Source organism: Semicossyphus pulcher, unplaced genomic scaffold (assembly GCF_022749685.1).
Source record: "Semicossyphus pulcher isolate SPU_LCO1_2020_fin unplaced genomic scaffold, fSemPul1.0.p SCAF_2, whole genome shotgun sequence".
Taxonomy (NCBI): Eukaryota; Metazoa; Chordata; class Actinopteri; order Labriformes; family Labridae; genus Semicossyphus; species Semicossyphus pulcher.
The window spans coordinates 26,742,402-26,767,189 of NW_027211693.1; the positions used below are offsets into that span (position 1 = coordinate 26,742,402).

The window sequence follows — 24,788 nt, forward strand, 5'->3', positions numbered from 1 at the left end:
CAATAGTGAATATACTTTAAGAATTGGACCTGAATTATGTTATTCTTTGATTACATTTTGCATTATTGTGACATTAACTGGTTGGATTTGGTGTTTAGAGGAAACCAACTCTGCCAAATAACCAACTTAGAAAGGGTTTGTATAGCTTTGTAAAACAATGTTGAATTTGACTAATTAGTTACTCTATGTTTACTGACAGTTATATTTGTAATTAACTTTTATCAGATGAGGTTTGAAGGCACTGAAAATTTTTATGTCGCATTAGAACCCAAGTACTGTTAATGTCCTGGTAATGTTTAAGGGAGAAGTTTGCAGGCATGTCAGAGTATATTTCACTATAGTTACATAGATGGGGAACGTTTAATATAAAAGAATGAAGTTGTGTTGGTTCAAGTGAAATCATTATAGTTATATCTAAAAAAAAAAATAAAAGGAAAAGAAAAAAGTAGAAGGAAGTAAGTCGGTATTTTGCCGAATTTGTTCATACTAATTAACTTTATTTAGTTCCTCCTGTCGTTTCAGAAAGCACTCGAGCAGCAGTCTTGAGATGTAGTACCTTTTATACACCACTAGATGTCAGCTCACGACGGTGTATCTAAGGCGGGTGCTGTGGCCGCTAGGTGGCAGCTCTGCACCAGGATTTCCTCCTCCCAGGTCGTCGAAACAACAAACCGAACTACGGAGCGAGCGGGGTGAGAGAACGTCCGAAACCGCCTCTGACCGCGACTTTTAAACTCTTTTTTTCACAATTGTTGAGGCATTCAGACGGAGACTGTATAAGAATAGTCAAAGTTAGGAACCTGCCGGGACAACATTTCACAACAAGGTAAGTTAGCTGTAAAATGGCGGAGAGCTATCTGGAAGTTAGTTGATTTGTATTTTGCTAGCCGTCTCGCTAGCCTGTTAGCTCCTGATGAGCCCAGAGCGCGGAGGTCTGCTGAACCAAGCCGCTCCGCTAGCTCGCGGTACGAGGCTACTTAGCAAGCTAACGAACTGAATTTTTGGCACAGCACCGCAAAATATTTGTTTTATAACCGAAAGGAATGCTTTATTGTTTCAAGTGACTTAGTTGCACTTTATATATTTGTAAACAAAGTGTTTGTTGCTTATGCAATACGGCAGTGGAACTCCCGAGGCAAGATGGAGGACGCAAGGACGTGATGTTTTTTTAGGTAACGTTAGCATTAGCTGTTAGCATAGCTAACTGCTGGGAGTTATTATCAGCTCGTTATTTGCAGTACACGCTTTGATTAATGCTTAATTTTCGAGTAAGCACTTGATACGACTTCTCTGACAGCAGTAAGTTATTGTACCTGGAAACGCGAGAGGCTGGTGTTATTGTGTAGAAGCCGATGTTAGCACGCGCTGTTACAGTACGGCTGCGTTGTTTTGTTATTATGGTCCTCGTACGGTAGAGCTAACAAATGCTGGCATGTTCTCAAATTTAAACGATAATGCACGGTGCATGCCTGACGCCCTTCTTGCTAAGTTGATCACAGTTTGTTCGCGTAAAGTGGTGCATGTTTACTTTATCACATTTAAACCAGCGGACGAGGAAAAGACGCCAACCCCTCGGTTGCTTAGCTTGTGGCGCGAGCGTTAGCGGCGCACCGGCGTCGATTTTGACAGGAGCCGCCGGAAAGCGCAGCCGCGCCGGCGTCAATGGAGAGAGCTGAGCCGGTAGTTTGAAGCACAGTTGACTCTCAGGACTGCTCACTATTAGATTCAAGAATTCCGTGTAATTTAAAATCTCAATTTCTCACTCCGTAGTAACAAGTTTATGAGATACTCTGGCAGATTTGGCGCCACTTTTTTAGTCTACACCCAGAGAGTCTCTGCTTCATCTCATGCAGAATTTCTTCACTATCAAGGATATGGGCACGATAAGAGACACTTGCACCGATAAAAAATCTCTTAAGTTACAACTCACGAAGTCGTAACTACATTATTGATATAGATGGTGTTACATGGGTCTACGTTGTGTGAGGAACGTGCGTCGATCATTATTCATAAAATGTGTGCTTTGTAAGATTACAATTATGCACATGTGGGCCTTTATGTTCAGGATTTTGTTAGAAAGGATCCTATGACTATCAATGATTTCCAATCATATTAGACTATTATCTTGAAAGTTTACTCACTTCTCATAAATGCTGCTACAAGTAAAGAATGACACACAAGTGTGTCATCATTGCGTGCAATGGGACTGAAAGACGACCTACTGCACCCAGAGGGGGTAAATGAGGGGTGGAGTTTAGATTTTCCCTTTTCAAGACTGAACAGTTTTCGCCAGGGTGTTTTTATTTACTTTATCGACCATAAAGAAACATTTACATGTGTTTCTGAATTATGGAATAAGTATGAATCATAGTTTCCAAAGTTACTCCTGCTCTCTCTTTTGATGTATGTGCCACTAATTTACACATCACAACCATGCCACAGTTTCTCTGTGGCCTGCAGTATCTTGTTGATGTTGGTACTGCCTTTTGATTGGTCGAGATATGTATGGGGCGGATAGGGCAGTGCCATATTTGGCCATTGAGGAAGACACTTCAATGTTCTTGCGTGACGTTGAACGTAAAGCAGGGGGAGCGGAGAAAGAGAGGGAGCCAATGGCTAGACAGTTGAGCGTGACAGCGGCATTTGGGTCCGCCCCCTGTTACCATGTGAAACAGTTTTTTTTTTCTCTGAACGGCATCAAAGAAACATTTGCTTACTACAGAGTATGTCATTTCTATCAACACACATAAGGTTGATGTTTGCTTTTGCATAATTTATTCTTCCTGTGTATTGAAATACTTAATAGGTCTGTAGGTTCAGCTCTCTAAATTACTGTCTTTTATATTCTAGGTCACATGCAACCTCTTCTGTGTTGAATTTTCTGAGGATCTCAAGCCAGTCATAAGTTGAAGTTGTCCAGAAGATGTTACAGAAATGATAGCAGCACCAGAAATACCATCAGAGTACGCCTATACTCAGTAAGTGCCTACTTCCACTTTTATTATAAGGTTGATGTTTATATGATGACTAATTCTAACATTTGCTCCTGTCTTCAGCGATACAGACACCCGATTCTCTTCAGACACAGACTTTTCTGAGGATCTTGATGGAAGGATTGCAGGCCCAGCGAAGGGAAAGGTAAAGAAAGCACAAATGGCTCTCTGGTCTTGGTCTGGGTTTGAAAATTGTTCTTTATTAACACTATGTTTTGTCCTTTGCTTAGAGATATTTGTAACTTTTCTATATAACTTGCTTAATCTAATTTGTGATTCTCACACTAATTGTTATTGTCTTCTTTTCTGTTCCAGGGTGGAAAGAAGGGGAAGAAAGCAGCAGGGGAGAAAGGCAAAGGAGGGAAGGGAGCGGGCCGGATAAATGGCCATCATCAGGAGAATGGCATGGAAAACATGATGCTGTTCGAGGTGGTGAAACTGGGCAGGAGTGCAATGCAGGTAGGAATGACAAGGACTCTGGCATGCCACTGTTTTAACAATCTGTTTTCTCAGTCCTTACACTTGATGATTTTTAAATTTGTTTATTCATATCATCCTGCAGTCTGTCGTTGATGACTGGATTGAGTCTTACAAACACGACAGAGATGTTGCGCTACTAGATCTCATCAATTTCTTTATCCAGTGCTCAGGATGTAAAGGTATGTGTGTGCCTGTTTCAGTCATCCTATTTCATATTTGGCTCCTTTACACACATTTTGCAAAACACTTGAATCTGTCCTACAGATTGTGTCCTTCACATCCACTCAAAACATTTGGTACACTCTCCTCCCCGAGTTGCCCTTTATATTTAATAAATTGTCGTCTCTCTGACCCCTCTGTGATCATCAGGTGTTGTCAGCGGAGAAATGTTCCGCAACATGCAGAACTCTGAGATCATCCGACGAATGACAGAGGAATTTGATGAGGTAACTTCTCTTTTTCCAGTAAAATATCATCAAAGTCATCATACACATTATTTAATTTGCAAAGGACAGTAGATATGTGTTACCTTTTAAAGGATGGCGATAACAACAAATTAAATTGAAACCACCTGTCATCATTTCATTTACTGATGTTCTTCCCTCTGTGGCCTCTGTAGGACAGCGGGGACTACCCTCTAACCATAGCAGGACCCCAGTGGAAGAAGTTCAAATCAAGTTTTTGTGAATTCATCGCGGTGCTAGTGCGCCAGTGTCAATACAGTATCATCTATGATGAGTACATGATGGACACAGTCATCTCCCTTCTCACCGGTCTATCGGACTCTCAAGTCCGAGCCTTCAGACACACCTCAACACTGGCAGGTAAGATGAAGTGTGTGTGTGTCTTAAATGTTATAGAGTAGTTAGCTGGTTGGGAAACAGCCAGCATGGAGGGTTCTGGGGGCACAGTATCCCTTGGACAGTGTTTGCTTATCAAGGTTAATTAAAGTGCTCACTTGTATTTCAAGGGTTTGGCTCTCGTACGTTCATTATTCAGTAATATTTCTATTTAACTGTACAAGTATTTTTATGTCAGTAAAGCTGACCAACACATTTATCTTGAATAAGATTTCAGCTTATTTGAACCACATAGAGCAGGTCGTACTGGACCCAGGCAAGGTAAACTTTATACTTAATTTAGCCAAAAGTGAATTGATCGATATTCTTAGTGTTTTTAGATCTACAGAATTTCCGATATAGCACCATCCAAGATCTAATTACTTCTTTCTTTCTTTTTATTTATTTATTCTTTTTTGTGTAACTTTTTTTTTATTGAGTTTTGCAATGAACAATAACAGTCACAGACAGAATACAGCAGGTCCAAAGGGAATAGTTCAACATCACAATAGTTTGCAAAGCTTTGTGGGTTGCTCTACTGCTTTTCACAGAGAGACGGTACACAGAGTATCAAGATCTAATTTCTTAAATATTTCGAAATAATTTTCTCCCTGTTAGAAATAAATGGTTTTCTAATTTCCAACATCTAATTGGCCTGTAGGGTGAAGGCCCTTAAACATGTTGTTTTATTGTGTGGTGCCATGCAGTTCAGTAAAGTTTACATGTCAGCTAGTACCGTATGTAGCACATCCTTGACACTACAGACAAACACAAAGTGGCAATCCAGGTAAACTTGCACACTCTGTGCTGTAAGCCATGTTATTAGATTAAAGAGTTTATAATCTTTTTATATCTTAATGTTACTTGTTGTGTTCTTGGCAGCAATGAAGCTGATGACAGCCCTGGTGAATGTAGCTCTCAACCTGAGCATCAACATGGACAACACCCAGCGTCAGTATGAGGCCGAGAGGAATAAAATGGTGGCCAAAAGGGCAAATGACAGGCTGGAGCTGCTCCTGCAGAAACGCAAAGAGGTAAGATCGACCAATTGGAAATTTGCTGTCTATGTTTAATACACCTCAAACCTTAACACACGTCTTTTTCATTAAGATATACACTGGAATTTTCCAGACTGCTCCAAACTGGTACTGCGATATGTTTGCTTTGCTCTTTGTTTCCGTGATAAACACCCATACAGAGTTGAGGAAAATGTTGTTTTTCGCTGGTACCAGCATTGAAGCAGATAGTATTCTCCACCGGTGGAGTCAGAGCATTTCTAACAACACAGCGGATTGTTACGTAGACCAACTTCTGTTTTTCAGAAGATATTTTGCCTGTAATGATGCAAACAAATTGCTTTCCTCTTAGTTAAGTAAACTGCAAGCGAGGCAGTGTTTTAAGATTGTGTGCGGAATTAAATGTGAGCAGTCATAATCCAACTTTTGAAAAGAAGTATTTAACAGTGTCTTACACAATATCAGTCACAGCATCTGTCTCATATTATTGATCTTTCTGTCTTAAGGCAGCCTTTATTTTTGTACTAAATTCATGACAAGAATTGAAGCAAAATTTCAATAAGAACTTTAATTGTAACCAGAATTGATCAAAAGCTTAACATTTTCTAACCTGAAAGTTACCTCCTCATACATGCCACTTCCTTCAGGTAAAGCATGAAAGGCCTCTGCACACAGCCACCCTGCAACCCAAGCTAACCAGTCAAAGTGTTGGAGCAGATATTTGTGAACTACTCTTGCTTGGGACAATAAATCTGTTCCATTTTTAGACCTGCAACACCTCTGTAGGTGGTAAACCTGCAGTGACTGTGTTAGTACTGAGTGTTATTCAGCTAGCATTGTCAGTTTATTAGGTTATATAACAGCAGGCCCCACTGGGCATCCATCTGTTAGTTCACTGTGCAGTCGCACCGCAGCATGATGGAGTAGTTGGCGGTCACACATGTCTTGTAATGTTAACAAGGCCTTGTCAGTTATGCTTTATGTTTTTGTTCTGCTTTGATTTCAGCTCCAAGAAAATCAGGACGAGATTGAAAACATGATGAATGCAATATTCAAAGGAGTGTTTGTTCATCGATATCGGTATGACCTCCCATTGTGTTTAATATAGCTATCATAAAACATAATAACTTTTACTTGTTGCTAAACCTGCTTTGAAACATTGTTTGTCTAACAAATCTTTTGTTTTCACAGTGATTCGATAGCAGAAATCAGGGCAATCTGTATAGAAGAGATTGGTGTGTGGATGAAACTGTATAGCGATGCCTTCCTCAACGACAGCTATCTGAAGTATGTGGGATGGACAATGCATGATAAGGTGGGTCACAGCAACCTTTTGGCTGCACTTTTTTTAAGTTTCTTTAAAGCCACTACACATCCATGGTTAAAAAAAAAATTTTTTTTTAGAGTTTTCTTTTGAACATGCCTCCTAACTGGACCGTATTAGTGTGAATACAACGTAATACATTATATTTGATGTCTTATAAGCCAAAATGGCAACACCCACATGGGTGTGAGCATCTGTGCAAGACACAATTTGGGACTCAATTGTAGCCACAAAAATTCACAACACAGGACTGAAAACTGATGTTACTTCAGTGTTAAAGTGTCAGGTCTTGGTGGGAAACAAAAACAGGTACATCTTTTTTATTCCTAAAGTTTCCTGTGGTTGAAGGTTGTTTTATTTCAGTTATTTTTGTAATGACAGGACAGAAAAAAGCGTATGTTTTTCAGTTTTGATGAGTTTCGGAACGCTTTTCATCTCGACTTTCAACTTGACTTTCGAACATACATACATTATACATTATTTACTCAGCGTACTGTACTGCAATGACTCTTCTCTGTCTGTTATCTCATTCTCTATTCCAGCAAGGTGAAGTACGTCTGAAGTGTCTGACAGCTCTGCAGGGCCTCTACTACAACAGAGAACTCAATGCAAGACTGGAACTCTTCACCAGCCGCTTTAAGGTCAGCACCACCTGCTGGACAACTTGAACACAACAAATTCAACTTTATTCTTTCACTTTCTTGCACAACAACCAATGCTGAGCCGATGCTTTATGGACACACATATTGATTGAACTGACAGAGTTTAACTTATCGAATGAGTCATTTTTGCCAAATGACTCTTTAAATCTGTCGTCTCTCTCTTTCCACAGGATCGCATTGTCTCCATGACCCTTGACAAAGAGTACGACGTCGCAGTACAAGCTATTAAACTACTCACTCTAGTCCTGAAGTAAGTGGCTGTTCTTGATGCTATTTAATAATGCTGTTTTATTACCAACTATCACCACATATCAGTGGGAGGTAGTCTGTACTTCCTTATTGGCACGTTGAGAATACATCTAGAACATGTGTGCTGCTGTTGAACTCATGTTGACTGATTCTTTTGGTTTGTCTCTGCAGTAGTACGGATGAGGTGTTGACCCCAGAGGACTGTGAGAGTGTCTATCACTTGGTCTACTCAGCACACAGACCTGTCGCCATTGCAGCTGGAGAGTTCCTCTTCAAGAAGTATGTTAAACAAAAACTTGTCACTAATAAGAGTATGCTCTATGTGTATCACTGAACAGAGAAGCATTGAGTAGCTTTAGGAAAATTAGGGAGGCAGGTTAGTGAGGAGGAGAAAAAAACGGGCTTTCATCATAGTTTTGTAGGATGGGCAATGAGATTGTAAAGAGTAGCTTAACATCCCATGAAACCTTGTCTGCTGACCACCACTAGTTAAACTTTAAACTTGCTGCACTGAAGTACAGATGGACCAGATGGCATCACTTTTGGATGTTACCGGCACAAAAAAGAGTAACAACAAAACCCCAAAACACCTCTCAGTGATGCTGCAGGTGTTCAGAAGTAAAGCAGGCTTGAGACTTTCAATCAGAAAGGGCATCAAAATTCTGCTTTTCAGCCTGGTGTGAAAATACTTTTTAAGATGTATTTGAGACAAGGTGTTGATGTAACATACATCAATATGTGGTTGATGAAAAAGACACAAATTACTGTAAAATCCGGAATATAAGTCGCATTGGAATATAAGACACAGTCTTTTTTAGGGGGTGAAAAGGATTTCTAGAGCTTTTTATTAATAAAAACGTTTATACAAGTTATTTCAACACTATTTCAATTTATTTTCATTTAAAACACTGTCAAAACACACACAAATTATAGCCTACTATATGTTTTCGTTATGTCGAGTTTGCAATCCTGCTAGCTACCGGAGAGGTAGTTGAGCTACAGTAAAAGTACAGTTGCTTGTTGTGAGAGTGGCGGCTGAACTGGCGATCATAAATGCCCATGTCCATGATGAAGCTTTAGTTAGATCATAGCGCCATCATCTGGGTAAAATACCTATCTTTGCATTTTATACTGGTCACACCAGATAAAGGACGCCGCCCACTTTTTAGATTAAGACATGTATTTAAAATGCGTCTTATACACTGAATATTACGGTAATTACTTTTGCATGCATACAAACAAAACTTGGACTCTCTTTGAATTGGTTGTCTAACTTCCCATGAGGAAATAAAAAAACGATTCAATTTAAAACTCAGAAATCAACATTGTAAAGTTGCTTATAATAACCCGTCCCTGTTGGAAGTTAAAGTCAGTCAGTGAGTTTTAATTCAGCAGGCCCTTTGCTGCTTCCAAGAAATGCAGTTTGTGGTTATGTGGCATGTGTTTGATTCTCAACTAACGATTAATATTCTCTTTCAGACTCTTTAGCCAGCGGGAACCTGAGGAGGAAGGTGCCCCCAAGAGAAGAGGCAGACAAAGCCCCAATGCAAACCTCATTAAGACCACTGTCTTCTTCTTCCTGGAGAGTGAGGTATGTGATCAAGCTATGTCCTTGACTTTCTCTGTCTTTAGTAAAGGTATTTAAACAGTTGAATAATCAATTATTTTTATCCCTGAATATCTCTACTTAGCTCCATGAGCATGCAGCGTACCTGGTGGACTCCCTCTGGGAATGTGGTGCAGAGCTACTGAAGGACTGGGAGTGTATGATCAGCTTACTGCTAGATGACCCTTTGCCAGGAGAGGAAGGTATGGACCTGCCTTCTTGCAGGCTTACATCACTTGTATGTTGTTCAAAGCACAAACTGGACATAGATCATGCTGATTGCTTTGTGGTTTTTTGGCAGCTCTTACAGACAGACAAGAGACAGCTTTGATTGAGATCATGCTGTGCACTGTACGCCAGGCTGCTGAATGTCACCCACCTGTTGGAAGAGGCACAGGGAAGAGGGTAAGAGTGGCTATCACGCTTTGTGTAGTGGATGATTCGGCTGTTTTCTTTTTACACGAACCTGAATGTTCTGAGATTGTCATAATGACAGTTGTGTTCAACACGTACTTAAAGGGGCCATGTCTTTAGAATGGATATTCACATATTTTCATGGGTTTCACATTTTTGTTGTTTACTGTTCACAGTGAAAAAGTGAAAACTGCATAATTGCGTGTTTTTCCAGAATTACATGTTTAAAAAGGTCGCCTCTGAAATGGGCCGTTCAGAACAGCTGCAGGTTTCTAAGTAGAACCTTGCTTTCGCTGCTATCGACCAATCGTCATTCACCGTCATTCACCGTCATTCACCTCAGGCGGCCTTCTTGCTCTAGCTTGTAGTCAAGTCGTTGTCAAGATTTCAGCTTACCATTCAGATACCTCCTGGCGATCCTGGCTGAATAACCGATCCCAGAGCTTCCATTTTTTTCTACAACTTTGAAGTCAGTAGTCCCTTTTACACTGCATGTACAAGGCGGGGTTATTATGCCTCGGTTACATTTCGTCTTCTATGTAAAATGCACAGAGGTGGAATGGTGGGGCAAAGTCATTCCACCTCTGAGCCGGCAGCAGATGTAATAACAGAGGCGAAACAGCGTCAGTGTAAAGAGTGGAGCCGGCAGGACGGAACAGCGCCTTATGTGTGTGAAGCCGGTGCCGTTTGTTAACACCTTGCGCACGTTTTGCTTCCACAACGTTGGAGCGATTTGTAAAAACACACACTGGGACAGCTTTACGCTGTTGTGTATTTCAATGTAAAATGGCAAAGGCTGCATGATGGTGGAGCTTCGTTACGGCGCTGAGGCGGAACCGCAGTGTAAAAAGGGCCAAGGTTCATCTCACAAGGCTTTTCAAAGTAGATGTTAAAATGATGGACAGACGGTGTTTAATTTTACATTGAAGGCTTGAGGCTTTTTCAGGAATTAATTTAAACATGGGACTAGTAAACTTTATCTCCACAAGTGTGACAAAATCTGCACATGGCAAATATAAATATAGCTGATGTTAAAATTAATCAGAGATAGCCTGTTGGAAGCTCAACTTTATAAAATGTTAAAAGTAGATCTTTTGCATGCATGGATGCTCAGCAGGTGTGAGAGCATGCATCTCACTATTTTACTATGTTCAGGTGATGACGGCAAAAGAGAAGAAGACTCAGCTGGATGACAGAACCAGAATGACAGAGCTGTTTGCTGTGGCTTTGCCCCCTCTACTGGCCAAGGTTTGTTACGTCCACTCTACAGTATGTTCTCAATAAGCAATCCTATGAAGGGCTGTACATGGTTAGTTAATCAGAAAATATCATTAAGTTGAATATTTGTTCTTCAGTACGCTGTGGATTCAGAGAAGGTGACGAACTTGTTGCAGCTGCCTCAGTTCTTCGACCTGGAAATTTATACCACAGGGCGTCTGGAGAAGGTAAGAAACACGTACACAACTGTACAAATCAATTAAGAAAATTGATCACTTAGTTTAATATGATAATTAAAGAGAACATTTTTCACTCTCTTCCTATAATCCAGCACCTGGAGTCTCTGCTGCGGCAGATCAGGGAAATTGTGGAGAAGCACACAGACACTGAAGTTTTGGAGGCCTGCTCCAAGACTTACCACGCCCTCTGCAATGAGGAGTTCACAATCTTTAACAGGGTGGACATTGCCCGCTCCCAGTTGCTGGATGAGCTGGTGGACAAGTTCAACAGGCTACTGGAGGATTTTCTACAAGAGGTCAGAACTCCTAAAAACTATGTTTATACTCATGGTATGGTTTCCATCCAACACGCAACATCTACACGCTTAACATTACAACATCTATTGTTTCCTTTTGTTGTTTTGTATCATTGCTTTAATCTTTCTTCTGGCCCCCTTGAATAAGCATCTAAATTGGTGTTATATATTCAAACTCAAATTCAAGTGCAAAAAAGACCCTTTCCCTCAAATTTTTTTTAATTTACGTGACAGTGACACCAAACATGCACGCGCATTTTGCAACTGGTGTGTGCCGCGCAACCCACCGTCTCTCTGCAGCACAGAGGCAAGGAGAGCGAGAGGAGAAATCCTGTTTATTCCAAAAAAACGCTTTATTGCTGGCATAATACTACTACAGTTATAATTACAGTGGACTTGGTGTGGAGCACCTTTTTACCTCTAGGTTTTGGAGCTCAGTGCTGTTACTGTAAGAGCTACCATTACCTGTCAAGAAGGAACAGGGCAACCTCTGCATCACTTTGCTCTTCAGCCCCTTACACTCCCACTCATCTGATCCCTCTTTTTATTTAGGGCTCTCTTTGTAGCTTTTTTTTCTCCTCCACTGTCTTCCTTCTTTTTGCTTCTTTAGCAGTATATGCCGTTGTCGGCAAAGGAGGTACAGGTAATTGAACGCAAGTTCCCATAGCTCCTGACTGACACACAACTTCTGCACGTACGCCGCTGACACAAGTCACGTGGAAGCTAGACGACACTAGTTTGTACAGAGTTGTTGTGATTGGCCTGTTGCGTGGAAAGCTATTTTGATTGGTTGTATTTAATTTGTTAAAAAACTCTACCGGTCTGAATCAAACAAAGGGATTGCAGTGTGTTTGTTTGAATTTTCTCAAATACTCAGAACATACTGTACGGGGTTGACATACTCTTTATTTGAGAGACAGAAAAACAAACACTATGATGAAGCTCATCAGATAAATTTTATCTGAGGAATCTTAAATCTTGCATTTGTATCCGTTTTAGATGATCTGTGTATCTGTTGATCTGTAAAATTTAACACAGTTGCCTAATTTCTCTTTCCAGGGTGAAGATGCAGATGAAGATGATGCTTATCAAGTTTTGTCAACTCTAAAAAGGATCACAGCATTTCACAAGTATGAAATCTATTCTTTCTGGAGTAAATGTCTCCTAACACCTCATCTCCCCTGTACCCTCTCCCATTCAAACAATGATTTACCAGTGATTCTGTGCACATGTGTCTGAAACCGGCTGCGTCTATCAAATCTTTTGCAGTGCTCATGACCTGTCGGGGTGGGACCTCTTCACCAGCAACTTCAAGCTTCTCAACACAGGCATAGAGAATGGAGACATGCCAGAGCAGGTTAATAATACTGATGCACTAAGTGACGTCAGAGGACTCAACAAATGGTAAATGTTTGACTAATGATTAATATTAACTGATATATTGTTTGTCTGTTGCGAGCAGATAGTCATCCACTCTCTGCAGTGTACCCACTACGTGATCTTATGGCATCTGGCCAAGTCTTCTGAGGGCAGCTCCAGGAAGGTGAGATCCCTGAAAGGCAACTTTAATGGCCCTATTCTGCACAGCGTTTAGAATAATTAGATGGGTGTATATGTAATGTTAAGCACTGCTGCATTTTTGTTTTAATCAGGACGACCTGGTGACCCTGAGGAAGCAGATGAGGGCATTCTGTATGATGTGTCAGCGCTACCTCACCAACGTCAACACAGCGGTCAAAGAACAGGTGACACAGACATAAAATAAACAACAAATCTGTTGTAGTAGAACAAGTGACTTCAATCCATGTCCTTGTTTTTATGGCTATGTGTGGGGGAGTGTGTAATGATACTCAAAAACAAGCTTTAAACTTGATTTACAGAGACTCTTTGTATTGCACCTTGAAAGTTAACTTTTTGTCCCCGTCCCCCCGTCTCTTCCTCTGATAGGCCTTCACCATCCTGTGTGATCTCCTGCTCATCTTCAGTCACCAGATGGTGTCCGGAGGCAGGGAGCACCTGGAGCCCCTGGTCTATTCCCCAGAGGACTCGCTGCAGTCTGAACTGCTCTCCTTCATCCTGAACCACGTCTTCATTGACCAAGATGATGACACAAATAGCACAGGTACAAATGCAAATATGCTCTACTACAATAGGCAAGGGTGTCTTTTCAAAGCAGCCCTGTAGAACTTGTGTCTTGTTTTTCCTATCATCTCAGATGGGCAGCAGGACGATGAAGCAGTGAAGATCGAAGCTCTGCATAAGAGGAGAAACCTCCTGGCTGCCTACTGTAAACTGATTATCTACTGTGTGGTAGAAATGAAGACTGGAGCTGACATCTTTAAACAGTACATGAGGGTAAGTTGAGAGAATACAGATGTGAGTTATTCACTGTAAATGTGTTATAAGGAGGGCTACGCAGGAGTCACACACTTTATTAGACCCGTTTGTTATTGAGCGAATTGAAGTGTAAATCTGTGAACGCAGGGATTGAAGTTCTCTGTTGCTGCGACGGATTTACATCAATCGAATCATTTTATTCATATCCAGAGGTCATGTATGCATTCAGTGTAGACCCGATGGGGGAGAAAAGCAGTGGTGGGAGGGGGATAACATGAAGAAAAAGAAAAAAACATTTATACCCAAAAAGTCATTAATGTGAGTCATTTCGTAATAGTTCACTATTCGATATCTGTGGCATTTGTATGGGCCAAACGGAGCTTTGATCTTGTCTGCTATATAACATCCTCTAGAGATATCCTCTACTTTTCTCTGCGAATAGTAAGCTTTTATTTTGAAAGGGAACATTATGCGCTATAACTACAGTTATTTACACGGGAATTATACCCGTCGCATGCCAGAGTTTGCCATGAATCCAGGTTGATTACCTGCAGCTGGAGCAGACACAACGTTACCGCGGAGCCCTTCGCTTACACCATCCGATGGTGAACTCACTTCGACACGACGTGCATACGGGACAGTAGTCACTGCCTTACAGAGTAACGCAACATAACACTGCAGACTGTAGGAGCCGACCCTCTTATTAGCGTGAGCTACTTTCATGGCAATTCTAAACTGATGAAAGTAACAAATTATTAATAATTTTCTTCAGTTTCTGAATTCCTGTTTTCTTCTTCAAAGGCTGCTCCTAACGTTACTCAACTACATCTAAGAAGCATAAATAATACTTTTTACCAGAGTAAATTTGCGTGATAGATTAAGTTACTTCACACATTTAGAATAATACAAAATATAAGGAATAAATAAATTATCAATAAAGCTTAACTGGTCACAATGAGGCAATTCACAAACCATTCAAGAGTGTGACAAGTAACATAAAATAGATTAATGTATTAAAAAGGCCTTCAGTCGCTGCAGCATCTAAGTGATGAACATAATTCAATAATTATAATCCTATAATATATGCCCCTATATCATTCTACATAATGAGCCCTTTAACCCCTGACGTTTATTTTTTGTACCTTAACTTCTGTCAGTAACGTTCGTATTACTCCTTGTAGGCTAATTAAGTAAAAGACCTGTGTTTGTTCGAGTCTGTTACTTATTTGTACAGTATATGATGTTTTGTCCTAGTATTCTAAATTCAAAACACTCTAAAAGGCTTCATCAGATTTTTCTCCTGGGGGAGAAAGCTCCCAGACCCCCTGCCAACTTTTACTTATATTTCTAATCACCCTAAAATACTAACAGTTTGCTGGACTTAAAGCTGTCCCATAGGAATTTAACATGTACTACTACTTTGTTTTGCAGCCGTTAAATGCTATTGTTGGGAACTTGCGGGGGGGATAAAATTCAGTTAAAAGATTTTTTTCTCGCTTTAATCCCTGCGAACATATACAGAGATAATCCTTCATGCTGAGTTATGTTCTTTTCTTTTGCAGTATTATAATGATTACGGTGACATCATCAAGGAGACAATGAGTAAGACTCGGCAAATCGACAAGATCCAATGTGCCAAGACACTCATCCTCAGTTTGCAGCAGGTCGGTGTGCACACTCATGAAGAATTCATACAGTTATTTGTCTCATTTTCAAGAGACTGTTGACCCATTGTTCCGTGCATCTCTCTCTGCTAGCTTTTCAATGAAATGCTGTCTGAACTGGGTCATGGGTTTGATCGCTCCTCCTCTGCATTCTGTGGAATCAAAGAGTTGGCCCGTCGTTTTTCACTAACCTTTGGCCTCGACCAAGTCAAGACCAGAGACGCCATCGCTATGCTTCACAAGTAAGGCTTCATCCTGCTCTTCTTTCATTTTTGGCCTTGCATCTGGAAACTGTCACGTTAGACAAATGACTCCTTAAATACTGTGATTCCTCTTGCCCTCTGGATTTAAGAGAGGCTTAAGTGATACTATGTAGCACTTTGCCTCTCCCCATGCACTGAAAGTATTTTAGAAAAGCTACTTACGGCTGTTAAAATGCAATTATTTTTCATGTAGCCTTGACCTTTTCCAGTGACACATGTTGTTTCTTTTTAATTGAGTGTTTGAAAACACACACATTTGCTTCATTCTCGTGCGTGGATTATTAAATATAAAACCCCAATGAAAAGCTGATGCACGTACATTTACTGTGTCAGTTCAGTCACTTCTTTCACTTGTGCATCCTATAGTTACAGTATAATATTTGTTATGCTGGGTATGCAGCAGGCATTAGAGTAAATATTCTGCATTGTTTCAACCTAGTGTTTAAATTGTAACTTGCAAATAAGTACAGATGTCTGCTTACAAATGCTTAAAATCACTAGGATTGTATTGTTTCTATTGTCTTTTGTTGAGTTTTGATGTACAGTTTGGGTCAACACTGTCCATGGAACAATTATCTTTCTCTGCTCACAGTTATTCTTCCTCTCCGTCTCTGTGCATCTTTTAGGGATGGTATCGAGTTTGCATTTAAGGATCCGAGTCCCCAGGGAGAAGGAGGCCCTCCCCTCAACCTGGCTTTCTTGGACATCCTCAGCGAGTTTTCCTCCAAGCTTATGAGACAAGACAAGAGGACTGTGTAAGTTTTTTCTACTGAGCTGACAGGTGGGAGGCTTCAGTGTCTCAGTGCAACAGGTGTTTGTGACAACTGGTGCAACTGGTGTTTCTGATGCGTGAGTGGTTGATGTGAGGCCTCAAGTTGGTATGTGCACCTGGTTTTGTATGTTACGTTTTTCACGTGTATGCATGAATTTGTTCATTCTGTCGATGTGACCTCCCGCTTCTCCCCAGCCACATGTACCTGGAGCGCTTCATGACGTTCCAGATGGCACTGCAGCGAGAGGACTGCTGGCTTCCCCTCATCTCCTACAGGAATTCCCTGCAGGCGGGTGGTGATGACGACACCATGTCTGTGATGAGTGGCTACTCCAGCAGAGGCTCCTCAATCCGCTCCAAGAAGACCAAGCCTCCTGCTGCTACAGCTGGAACTTCAGCAGCCAAACGGAAGCTGCCCGAAGGTATCGCACTCTCAGGAATCAACAGAATAATTTATAAGGTTTAATAGCGGGGTTAATAACTTTTTTGTCGTTCTTGTTTTTCCCAAAATTGGCATTGACTTTTAGTTCTAAAGTTTTACGCAATTATGCAGGTACCTGCAAAACATCAATCAGTTCAGACTCCTGAACACATTCCAATGCACAAACACTGGGAGTAAGTCTTCATGAGAAGCACCTACATTATAGCCCAGCCATGATGTTACAAAAGCAGAGTTGGAGCCCAGATTAACCCAAATGCGGTCGTACTAGCCTGGCTCAGCCAGCCAAGCTGATGGGTGAGGAGATTAAACAGCAGATGGTGGGAGAGAGTCACACGGCTCCTTACAGTCACACAGCCTCATTTAAATCCAGGTCTGTGTATGATTGTATGTCGTTGTGTTTGTTAAAGACCTGCTCATGATCAAGCATGATCTCGTGAAGTGTTACAAGGCGTTTCCCACAATGCTCTGAGAGGAAACAGCAGTTCATGAGATGCTCCACTCGAGGCTGACATTATAGTGTAGTCAAAGTCAAATTGGTGCCTGCAGTGGTTATCAGATATTTCCTTTGTAATTTTTAGTTGCCTTGGTTTTTCTGACATTTGGATTATTCTGGCATATTCTCCTTAATTGTGAATTCATATCCACACAATATGTAAATGAAAGACCTCAGTGACTGTTCAGTCATTTTCATCTCATACTTTTTCACGACCCTTTGAAAATGTCGTATTTGAAATAGTTATACCAACTTCATGCTATCTCTCGATACATCTTTCTTTTTAAAAACAGACGAGCTTTGAAAACTTTTGGAAAACTTTTATATCGTACCCAGTGACAGTCCTCAATATGCTCAGGGTTTATGCTTAAAATGGCAAATGTCTTGCTCTCAATACAAGTATTTGTGAATGTGTTAGTCTAACACTTTGGCCTTCCTTTGCAGAGGAGAGCAGCACCAGCGAGGTGTGGCAGCAGAGCATGCAGACCCCAGTCATGTTGCCGTCCCCCCACCTCACCTCCACTGCCATGCGAGACCCTAAGAGGGGTCGTGATGACAGCTTCATGGGGGTCTACCCCCTCCCTCACGACCAGCAGCAGCCCCACCAACACCCGCAGCACCATCAACAGACGCCTCAGCACCACCAGACACCCATGGATTACAAGTATGCATGCTTGACTGTTGCATTCCTTAAGTGTAACGGTGCAGCCGGTTCACAGTTTGATACATTAGACATCACAGAAGGTCACAGATCAGTACAGACAAGATATGTTTTTAAACGTGAATAAACACAACTTTGCTGTGCATATTTTAAGTCCTGCCTTGGCCCTTTCCTTGCTATATTTTTACACTTTTAGCTTTCACAGTTTAACATTTACTTTTCTCCTCCTCATCTACTGTTGCCCCAGCGTTTCAGAAACTCTTTGATGGCCATTTTCTTTTCATTAATAATCTGTTATATCGTCGCATCCTGATGCTTCCATCCACAAGATTTTATAGATATATTTAGGCCCATATCCAGAAGCATCATTAAGTTCAGTAGATCATGTATTCTCTAAGAATCAGTGGCCTGGAATATGAGCCAAAACACATTAGGACGGGGTTCAATGTAATTTTCCATTTGCATGCTATTAATTTTGAGGGCAAACGGTGGCAAATGTTCTTACTTACCAGCCTGCCAAGTACTGGACCTACTGGGACAGTGAATGACTAGTTTATACTTCCAAACTGACTTTTCATAGGCGTTAGGCCAGTGAGCCAACATCTGTGTAGTTCAACTGTATAAAAAAATATGTGGATTTGCTTATTAAATTGTTTTTGTGCTTTTAGTTCCCAGGTGTCGTGGATGCTAGCTCAGAGACAGCAAGAAGAGGCACGCCAGCAGCAGGAAAGAGCCATGAACTACGCCAAGCTCAGGACCAATCTGCAGCATGCAATGTAAGACGGCGCGCACCCGCACAGAGGCGCCTGTGAGCATCTGTAAAGGAGGTTTTTACTCAATCCGTCTCTTTTTATTGTTTTTGCAGTCGTCGCAGCACTGGGCTTATGGAGGAGGATGAAGAGCCAATTGTGGAGGATGTGATGATGTCATCTGAGGGTCGTATGGATGACCTCAATGAAGGCATGGACTTTGACACAATGGACATTGACCTGGTAAGAAGCATATGCAATTGAAAAAAAGCGTTTATGAGTTTGTACTTAATTTGATATATATTATAATTCAAATGTTTTTATTTTAAATGCATGTTGCATTCAGTGCACAAACAAAACAGTGGTTTCCTACTCAGGTTTGTATTTTGATACCCGTTCCACTTCAGTGTCCTGTTTTGCTTCCCCTCACCTGCATGCCTTACTGAAATTCAGACTGTCTCAGCAGATACGTTTACCAAGCTAAGAGGCATTTTTTCATCTCTTTTAAACACCAACTAAATATCCATTAAGAGGAAACATGGAAACATTAGTTGCTCTTATTTTCTTTTCTTTTTTTCTTACTAATGTAACATCTGGTATTAGGACAGTAGGGCCAGATGCTACATCTGGGGACTCAGCATGGTCTGATTATTTTACAGTTGCTACAAGGACTGCAATGTCATGAGGCAAGAAACAACTGTTTGAAATATAATTTAATTCTGGATTACTCAGAGGGCAAACATGTAAGAACATCTTTTTTTGCTTCAAAAGGGTCTCATTAAGCCCTGTTGGTTAACAGCATCTCACAGCATCGCAGTTTCTCAGGCCGCTGGCTGCCCAAAGATCCTGCTTGCCTGACTGGGTTGTAACTGCCTCAGAAACCAATATGGTTGAGATTAGTCAGTGAAAACATATGATGTGGTGTGTTTTTTGTGATGTTTTTTATTTGAATAATCTTCATGGCTGGTTGTTTTAAAGACCAACATTAAGTAATTTCTTGTCAATGCCAGTAATCTTAGCATCCCTAGCAAAATACCGCAGTCTGTCTTTTCCATGGTTTAATGGCTCAATAGTTTGTAGAGTTGTCCATCCCTGTAGGCAGTTTCTTTTGTTTTTTTCTATTCAGCTTAACCAACAGAATCAACTTCTTTATGACAAAGACCAGAATCTCTCCTGATTTAATTACATATTGTCGACTGCTTTGCATGCATTCACTCTGTCGGCATGGGGAATAAACAGTCCGTTACTGTAAGGGAAGACTGAATTGTTTAGCATGCAACGATTGCTAATGAGCAGCTTGTGAGCATTATTGCATCTAACTCCAAAATGAAGACATAGGAAATCATCAAACGGGGTTGTTGGCGATGTGGAAGGATACGTCTCGCTTTTGGTTTTTAAAAGATGATGAAATGTGTACTGTTGTTGACAGCGTCTTGCAACTGTTGGTACAACATCAGGCAACATGACTAATTTCTTTGATCATTTAGGCCAACACCACAGAACCATGTATTCTAAGTGAAAGCCAGAACATAATTTTATCAAAGACAAATGTCTATTTTAGATGCTTGCGCGTGCGCTGCTTCTCCATGTGAAAGGCTCCACATGTCACGTTGAATAAACCAGAAAGCCGAAGAACTGGCCTACTTTCATTTTATTCATTCTTTAAATGTGGACACGTTTCTCTCTAAATTGAGCTGCAGCAGTCCAGTGCTGCAAATAATTTCTGGAATTTAACTTTTTCCTTTTAAATATTGTAACATATGTTTCCAAAATCCATGTTATCACATTGTACTTCTGTTTTCCCCCTGTATCATTCATTTTAAGTATGGGTAAAGATTGTTGTGTTTTATGTTTTATGTTTTTTTCTCTCTTTCAGCCACCCTCTAAAAACCGCCGGGAGAGGTCTGAGCTCAAGCCAGACTACTTCGACCCTGCTTCTATCATGGATGAATCGGTAAAGAGCCATCTCCCCTCACTTACACTGTTTCATCTACATATGTAGTGCCACAAACAAATGCCAGTACTCTCATGGAGACTGCAGGTGTGTTTGTGTAGGGGCCAGCTGGAGGAGCCTGTGAGGCACAATGAGAGCTGACACAACTTGTGATTTCCTCAAAACAAACAGAGTTGGACTAAAATTAGTATAACTCTATGGACGTAGATCGAGAAGAGATGGCTCGCCATCAGTCACATTACATGGACCACTTGTAAGCGTGTTGTATTTGGGGCGCTCAGTGAGGCTGCGTGAAACATGAGGACAAGTTCAGATGACCAGCCTGCATGCACTGTGGCCAAACAGGAATTTTTTCAATTGCAAAAGCACAATGTTTGCCTGTGTAAACATGCCAAACTGAATTTATTTCAGTGTGCACTGCTGGCCATAAATTCTTGTTTTAACATGTCCCAACCTTAAGACTGGGTATTTGTTCTTACACTGTGCTGTGAAATGCAACGTTCCTCAGACACTCTCTCAGAATAGATCAGAGAAAAATGTGTGGGTGTTTTGTGTCAACTTTTTATTTCATTGTCACAAAAAACATTACAGCAGAAAACAGTTTTTTCCTCAAACACTTTGCGTCTTGTTCCATTAAGCTTTTTCCGGAGTAAAAACACAGAACACTTAGCTGTTCAGCTTTTACCACTTGACACAACTCGCTGCACCCGTGCTCAGAACAAGTCTGCCTCAGATCCTTTTTCCGCTCTGAAAACACAGCGTTAGTATTGATGTGGATGTGAATGAGATTTTATTTGAAACAGCAGACAGTCGGATGCATTCAGTGCAGTGTGATTTTAAAAAGGTTGAGACGTTTCTTTCTGTTTTGAGACAATCACAGAAAATAGTATGACTTGTTTGGCAGCAACAGTAACCACCAAGGAGACACTCTGGCACCCTGGATGTCAGCTGACCCGACCAGTTGGTTGGACAAAAATGAACTTAACTTAACTGCAGATTATTAAGTTAATCATAGCTTGATAATATAAATTAAATTTCCGGTAGCAAATAGTTGTCTAACACACTTAGGCCATTATTCATGTAAAGTTTCCTACTATTCATCCTCACATGCATAAGTTTTCCAATATCAGCGTGTCGTATGCCTGCAAGTTTCTTTGATATTGAAAATCCAACTGGTTATTAAAGCCTGTGTTTTGTTTCTTCCAGGTCCTTGGGGTGTCCATGTTTTAAGCTAATATCCAGATGATTTTGACGCTGGGACAACAGAAGAGGCGCTTTGTATTTAAAGAGAATTTTAGATGCGAAAACAGAAGTGTTTTCTGTAAGAAAAAACAAAACATAAAAAAAATCTGGCTTGTACTCCACGTGGACCAACGACAACCCACACTCAGTGTTGCTTGCTCAGAGAGGACTTTGTTTCAAATATTTACTTTTATAATCTTGGGTAAGCTCTTCCTGTTCAGAAATAGTGTAACAGGCCACTTCCAAACCTATTAGAGATGAGACATGTCTGAAGAAAAATCCATAATAGCTTTTTTTTCTCCTTTCCTTTTTTTAAACGGGGATGAATTGGTGTGTTTAACTTAAGAAACATTTTTGTTTATGTCTAACCCTTTTTACAATTGTAGTAAGTTACCAGGTGTGAAGTAGTAATTTATAAACAGACTGTAGTAGCTTGCTTGTACTGTGTTAGCCAAGTGGATGGAGGTCTTTATGTTTCTGTGCTCTTTTTTTTTTTTTTTTTCCTCCCTCTAAGTTTCTTTTCCCTGTTGTTGGGCCAAATTTAAGGTCCTGAAAACCACTGGTGGTTAAGATGGTGAGACGTCACATAGAATCAGTCATGATCCCTTTATGCTGTGAAGATTCCCAGAGTCCCCTGAACGCTCCACACTGTTAAAGCAGTAAGTCCCAGAGCTTACCCCAAGATTTGGACCACTCCTTAACCACCATCTACCAGTAGAGAAAAGTGCCCCCTCCCCAACAGCGAGCAGATTCTTGTCCCAGTGGTGCCACTGTGTGGGCTCTGGCAGAAAGCGGCTCGGTCAAAGAATTACACATCTCTTTCTCTTTAAAATCCAGCAGCATAATGTTGAAATGGGTATCTACATTTTAAATAAAAGTTATATATGAATCGGTGCTGATTTTATATATGTGCTTTTTGTTTTCTTATTTTAGACTTTTCAACCTTCAGTCACAAAGTTTGAGAAATGTGTAAGTAAAACAAAAAATGAAAGCATGTGAAGCCATGCATCAAGGAAGATTTTTAAATTTGTATTTTTACGTTTTTTTTTTTCTTTTTGTCTTGATAATGTCTTCGGGTTTCTACCTTTTTTCCTACATGTAAATTAGTTTGGATAAAACTAATGAAAAGACTTGTGAAATTCAGCTTTAAGGTTTTCTCAACATTAAAAAAAAGTCCTGTCACAAAATACTTAAAGATTTCAAATGTTAAACGTTAAAGGTAGTCATTCAGACAATACTGAAGATGAGTTATTCAGCAGCGCTGTGGCAGCTAGACAAAGCTTAGATTTTGACATATATTTGTCACACACAAGTTTTAATGAAATGTTTTGTCTACTGAGGTTGTTATTTTGTAGTCATTCCATGCTTAAGCCTTAAACATGCTTGTGAAGGTCACCTTCTCTCACAGTAATCTTCCATGTCAGAGGATCGGTCATGTTTAAAGGTGGATAATTGGCTTCTTTAGAACATGAAACATGAGGTGGTCAGATGTAATGTGATAAAGTAGATGAACAGCCTATATGTGTTTTGCCTAATTATTTTATGTAAGTAAAAAAGAAAATTCTTTTAAGGAAAAAGTACTGTTTATTGTTTGTTACTTACCACTACATTGGTATAAATTCTTATTAGATCATGTGTATATATACAAAATTTAATTTTTTTCCTTCCTTTTGGCCATTTCTGTGTTTTATTTTTTCTGCACTCTTGCCTACACTCTAAGTTGTTGTCTATTATCCCATCCTCTTTCAGTCACTCTGTTTTCTGATTTGTACTTGTCTGGAGACAGTAACTTTTGAATAAAAATCAACACATTTCATCTGTGCTACTTTTTACTTTGAACCACAATGACCCAACTACGACTAATAATCAGATCCAGGCTGCACAGTGTGCCATACGTTGTGGTTCAACCTTTGCACTTTAAATGTGGATTGAAGGTTTAAACAAAAGAGTTTGGGTTACACTTGAATGGCTCAAGGGGGCAGTATAGTCCAAGACAAATACCCATCCCCACAACGCTGCCACTATTACTGTACATGGTGTCATACTTTCCTCTAAAAGCTATGAATATGCATTTCCAGGCACTCTAAATCTTCAGTGCACACATCTCTGTATGCGACAGCTTTTACATTTGTGTCGACTATCAAAAGGGCCCATCCACGCGCAAGCAACGTCTTGTTCTGCGGAAACAAAGAGTGCCATAGTTGCTGTAATGATAAAAGTGAGGATATGAGGTAGCAGAAGAAAGGATGAAAGCAGCGCAGACTTCTGTGTTAAGTGCATGATTAATAAAGCGGAGCTCAGATCAATGCAGGTGTGTTAGAATAGGACGCTGTGGAGAGCTCCCCTTCATGTCCAGCCTGTGATACATGAAGAGGCTCATCTATCAGTGCGTCAGTCTGCCTGTCACATGTCGGCTGTCAGAATAATGTGCAGGAAAGCACTTACCTCGGCAGCCCTGCTTCATTGTCTTCTGAGCTGTCAGCCCTTTTTGTAACGCGCTGTTAGGGGTCTTCATGCAGAAAGGGACCAAAGAGAACATGAGGTTGGTGTAAAGCTGTTGTCAAAGCAGCTTTATGCAAGTTTTTTTGCGTCCGCATTTTGTCCATTTCTCCCCTCTTTTCTCTCTTATGATTGCTTCCCACAGCAGTGCATCTGCATGGGTTTAGCGGGTTAAGATGTGAGGCCGAGGTCAGGGCTGCTGAGTTTAAATCAGAGCCTCGGCCTCTGCAGGGCTTCAAGCTTGTATTTACTCCTGATAACCCACAGGCCCTATCAGTTTAGCTGGTGTTGAGACCTCAAAGAGGGTCAAGGAGGGCTGGCAAATCATGATTCACACTTACATGTGCAGAGTTCACTGAGGAGCCTAGTCTTACAG

General features: G+C 40.7%; 1 protein-coding gene across 2 annotated transcripts; it reads left to right on the forward strand.

Annotated features, from left to right (window-relative positions):
- The first annotated feature begins 665 nt into the window (after positions 1-665).
- Positions 666-23,729, forward strand: stag2b (STAG2 cohesin complex component b). 2 transcript variants are annotated; one of them, XM_069669387.1, is made up of 34 exons: positions 666-692; positions 2,851-2,978; positions 3,057-3,138; positions 3,309-3,452; positions 3,556-3,652; positions 3,843-3,919; positions 4,093-4,297; positions 5,195-5,346; positions 6,335-6,408; positions 6,520-6,643; positions 7,195-7,293; positions 7,485-7,564; positions 7,735-7,842; positions 9,043-9,154; positions 9,255-9,372; positions 9,471-9,574; positions 10,739-10,831; positions 10,939-11,028; positions 11,133-11,336; positions 12,396-12,466; positions 12,606-12,693; positions 12,799-12,879; positions 12,989-13,081; positions 13,284-13,458; positions 13,552-13,691; positions 15,236-15,337; positions 15,431-15,579; positions 16,227-16,355; positions 16,568-16,794; positions 17,752-17,971; positions 18,637-18,744; positions 18,834-18,960; positions 20,594-20,671; positions 21,878-23,729. In XM_069669387.1, exons 2-34 carry the CDS (start codon positions 2,935-2,937, stop codon positions 21,899-21,901), a joined length of 3,819 nt encoding a protein of 1,272 aa, XP_069525488.1. In that variant the 5' UTR covers positions 666-692; positions 2,851-2,934; the 3' UTR covers positions 21,902-23,729. The 2 variants fall into 2 exon arrangements, with proteins under 2 accessions (XP_069525488.1, XP_069525487.1); XM_069669386.1 differs by having other exon boundaries at positions 667-826.
- The last annotated feature ends 1,059 nt before the right edge of the window (positions 23,730-24,788 follow it).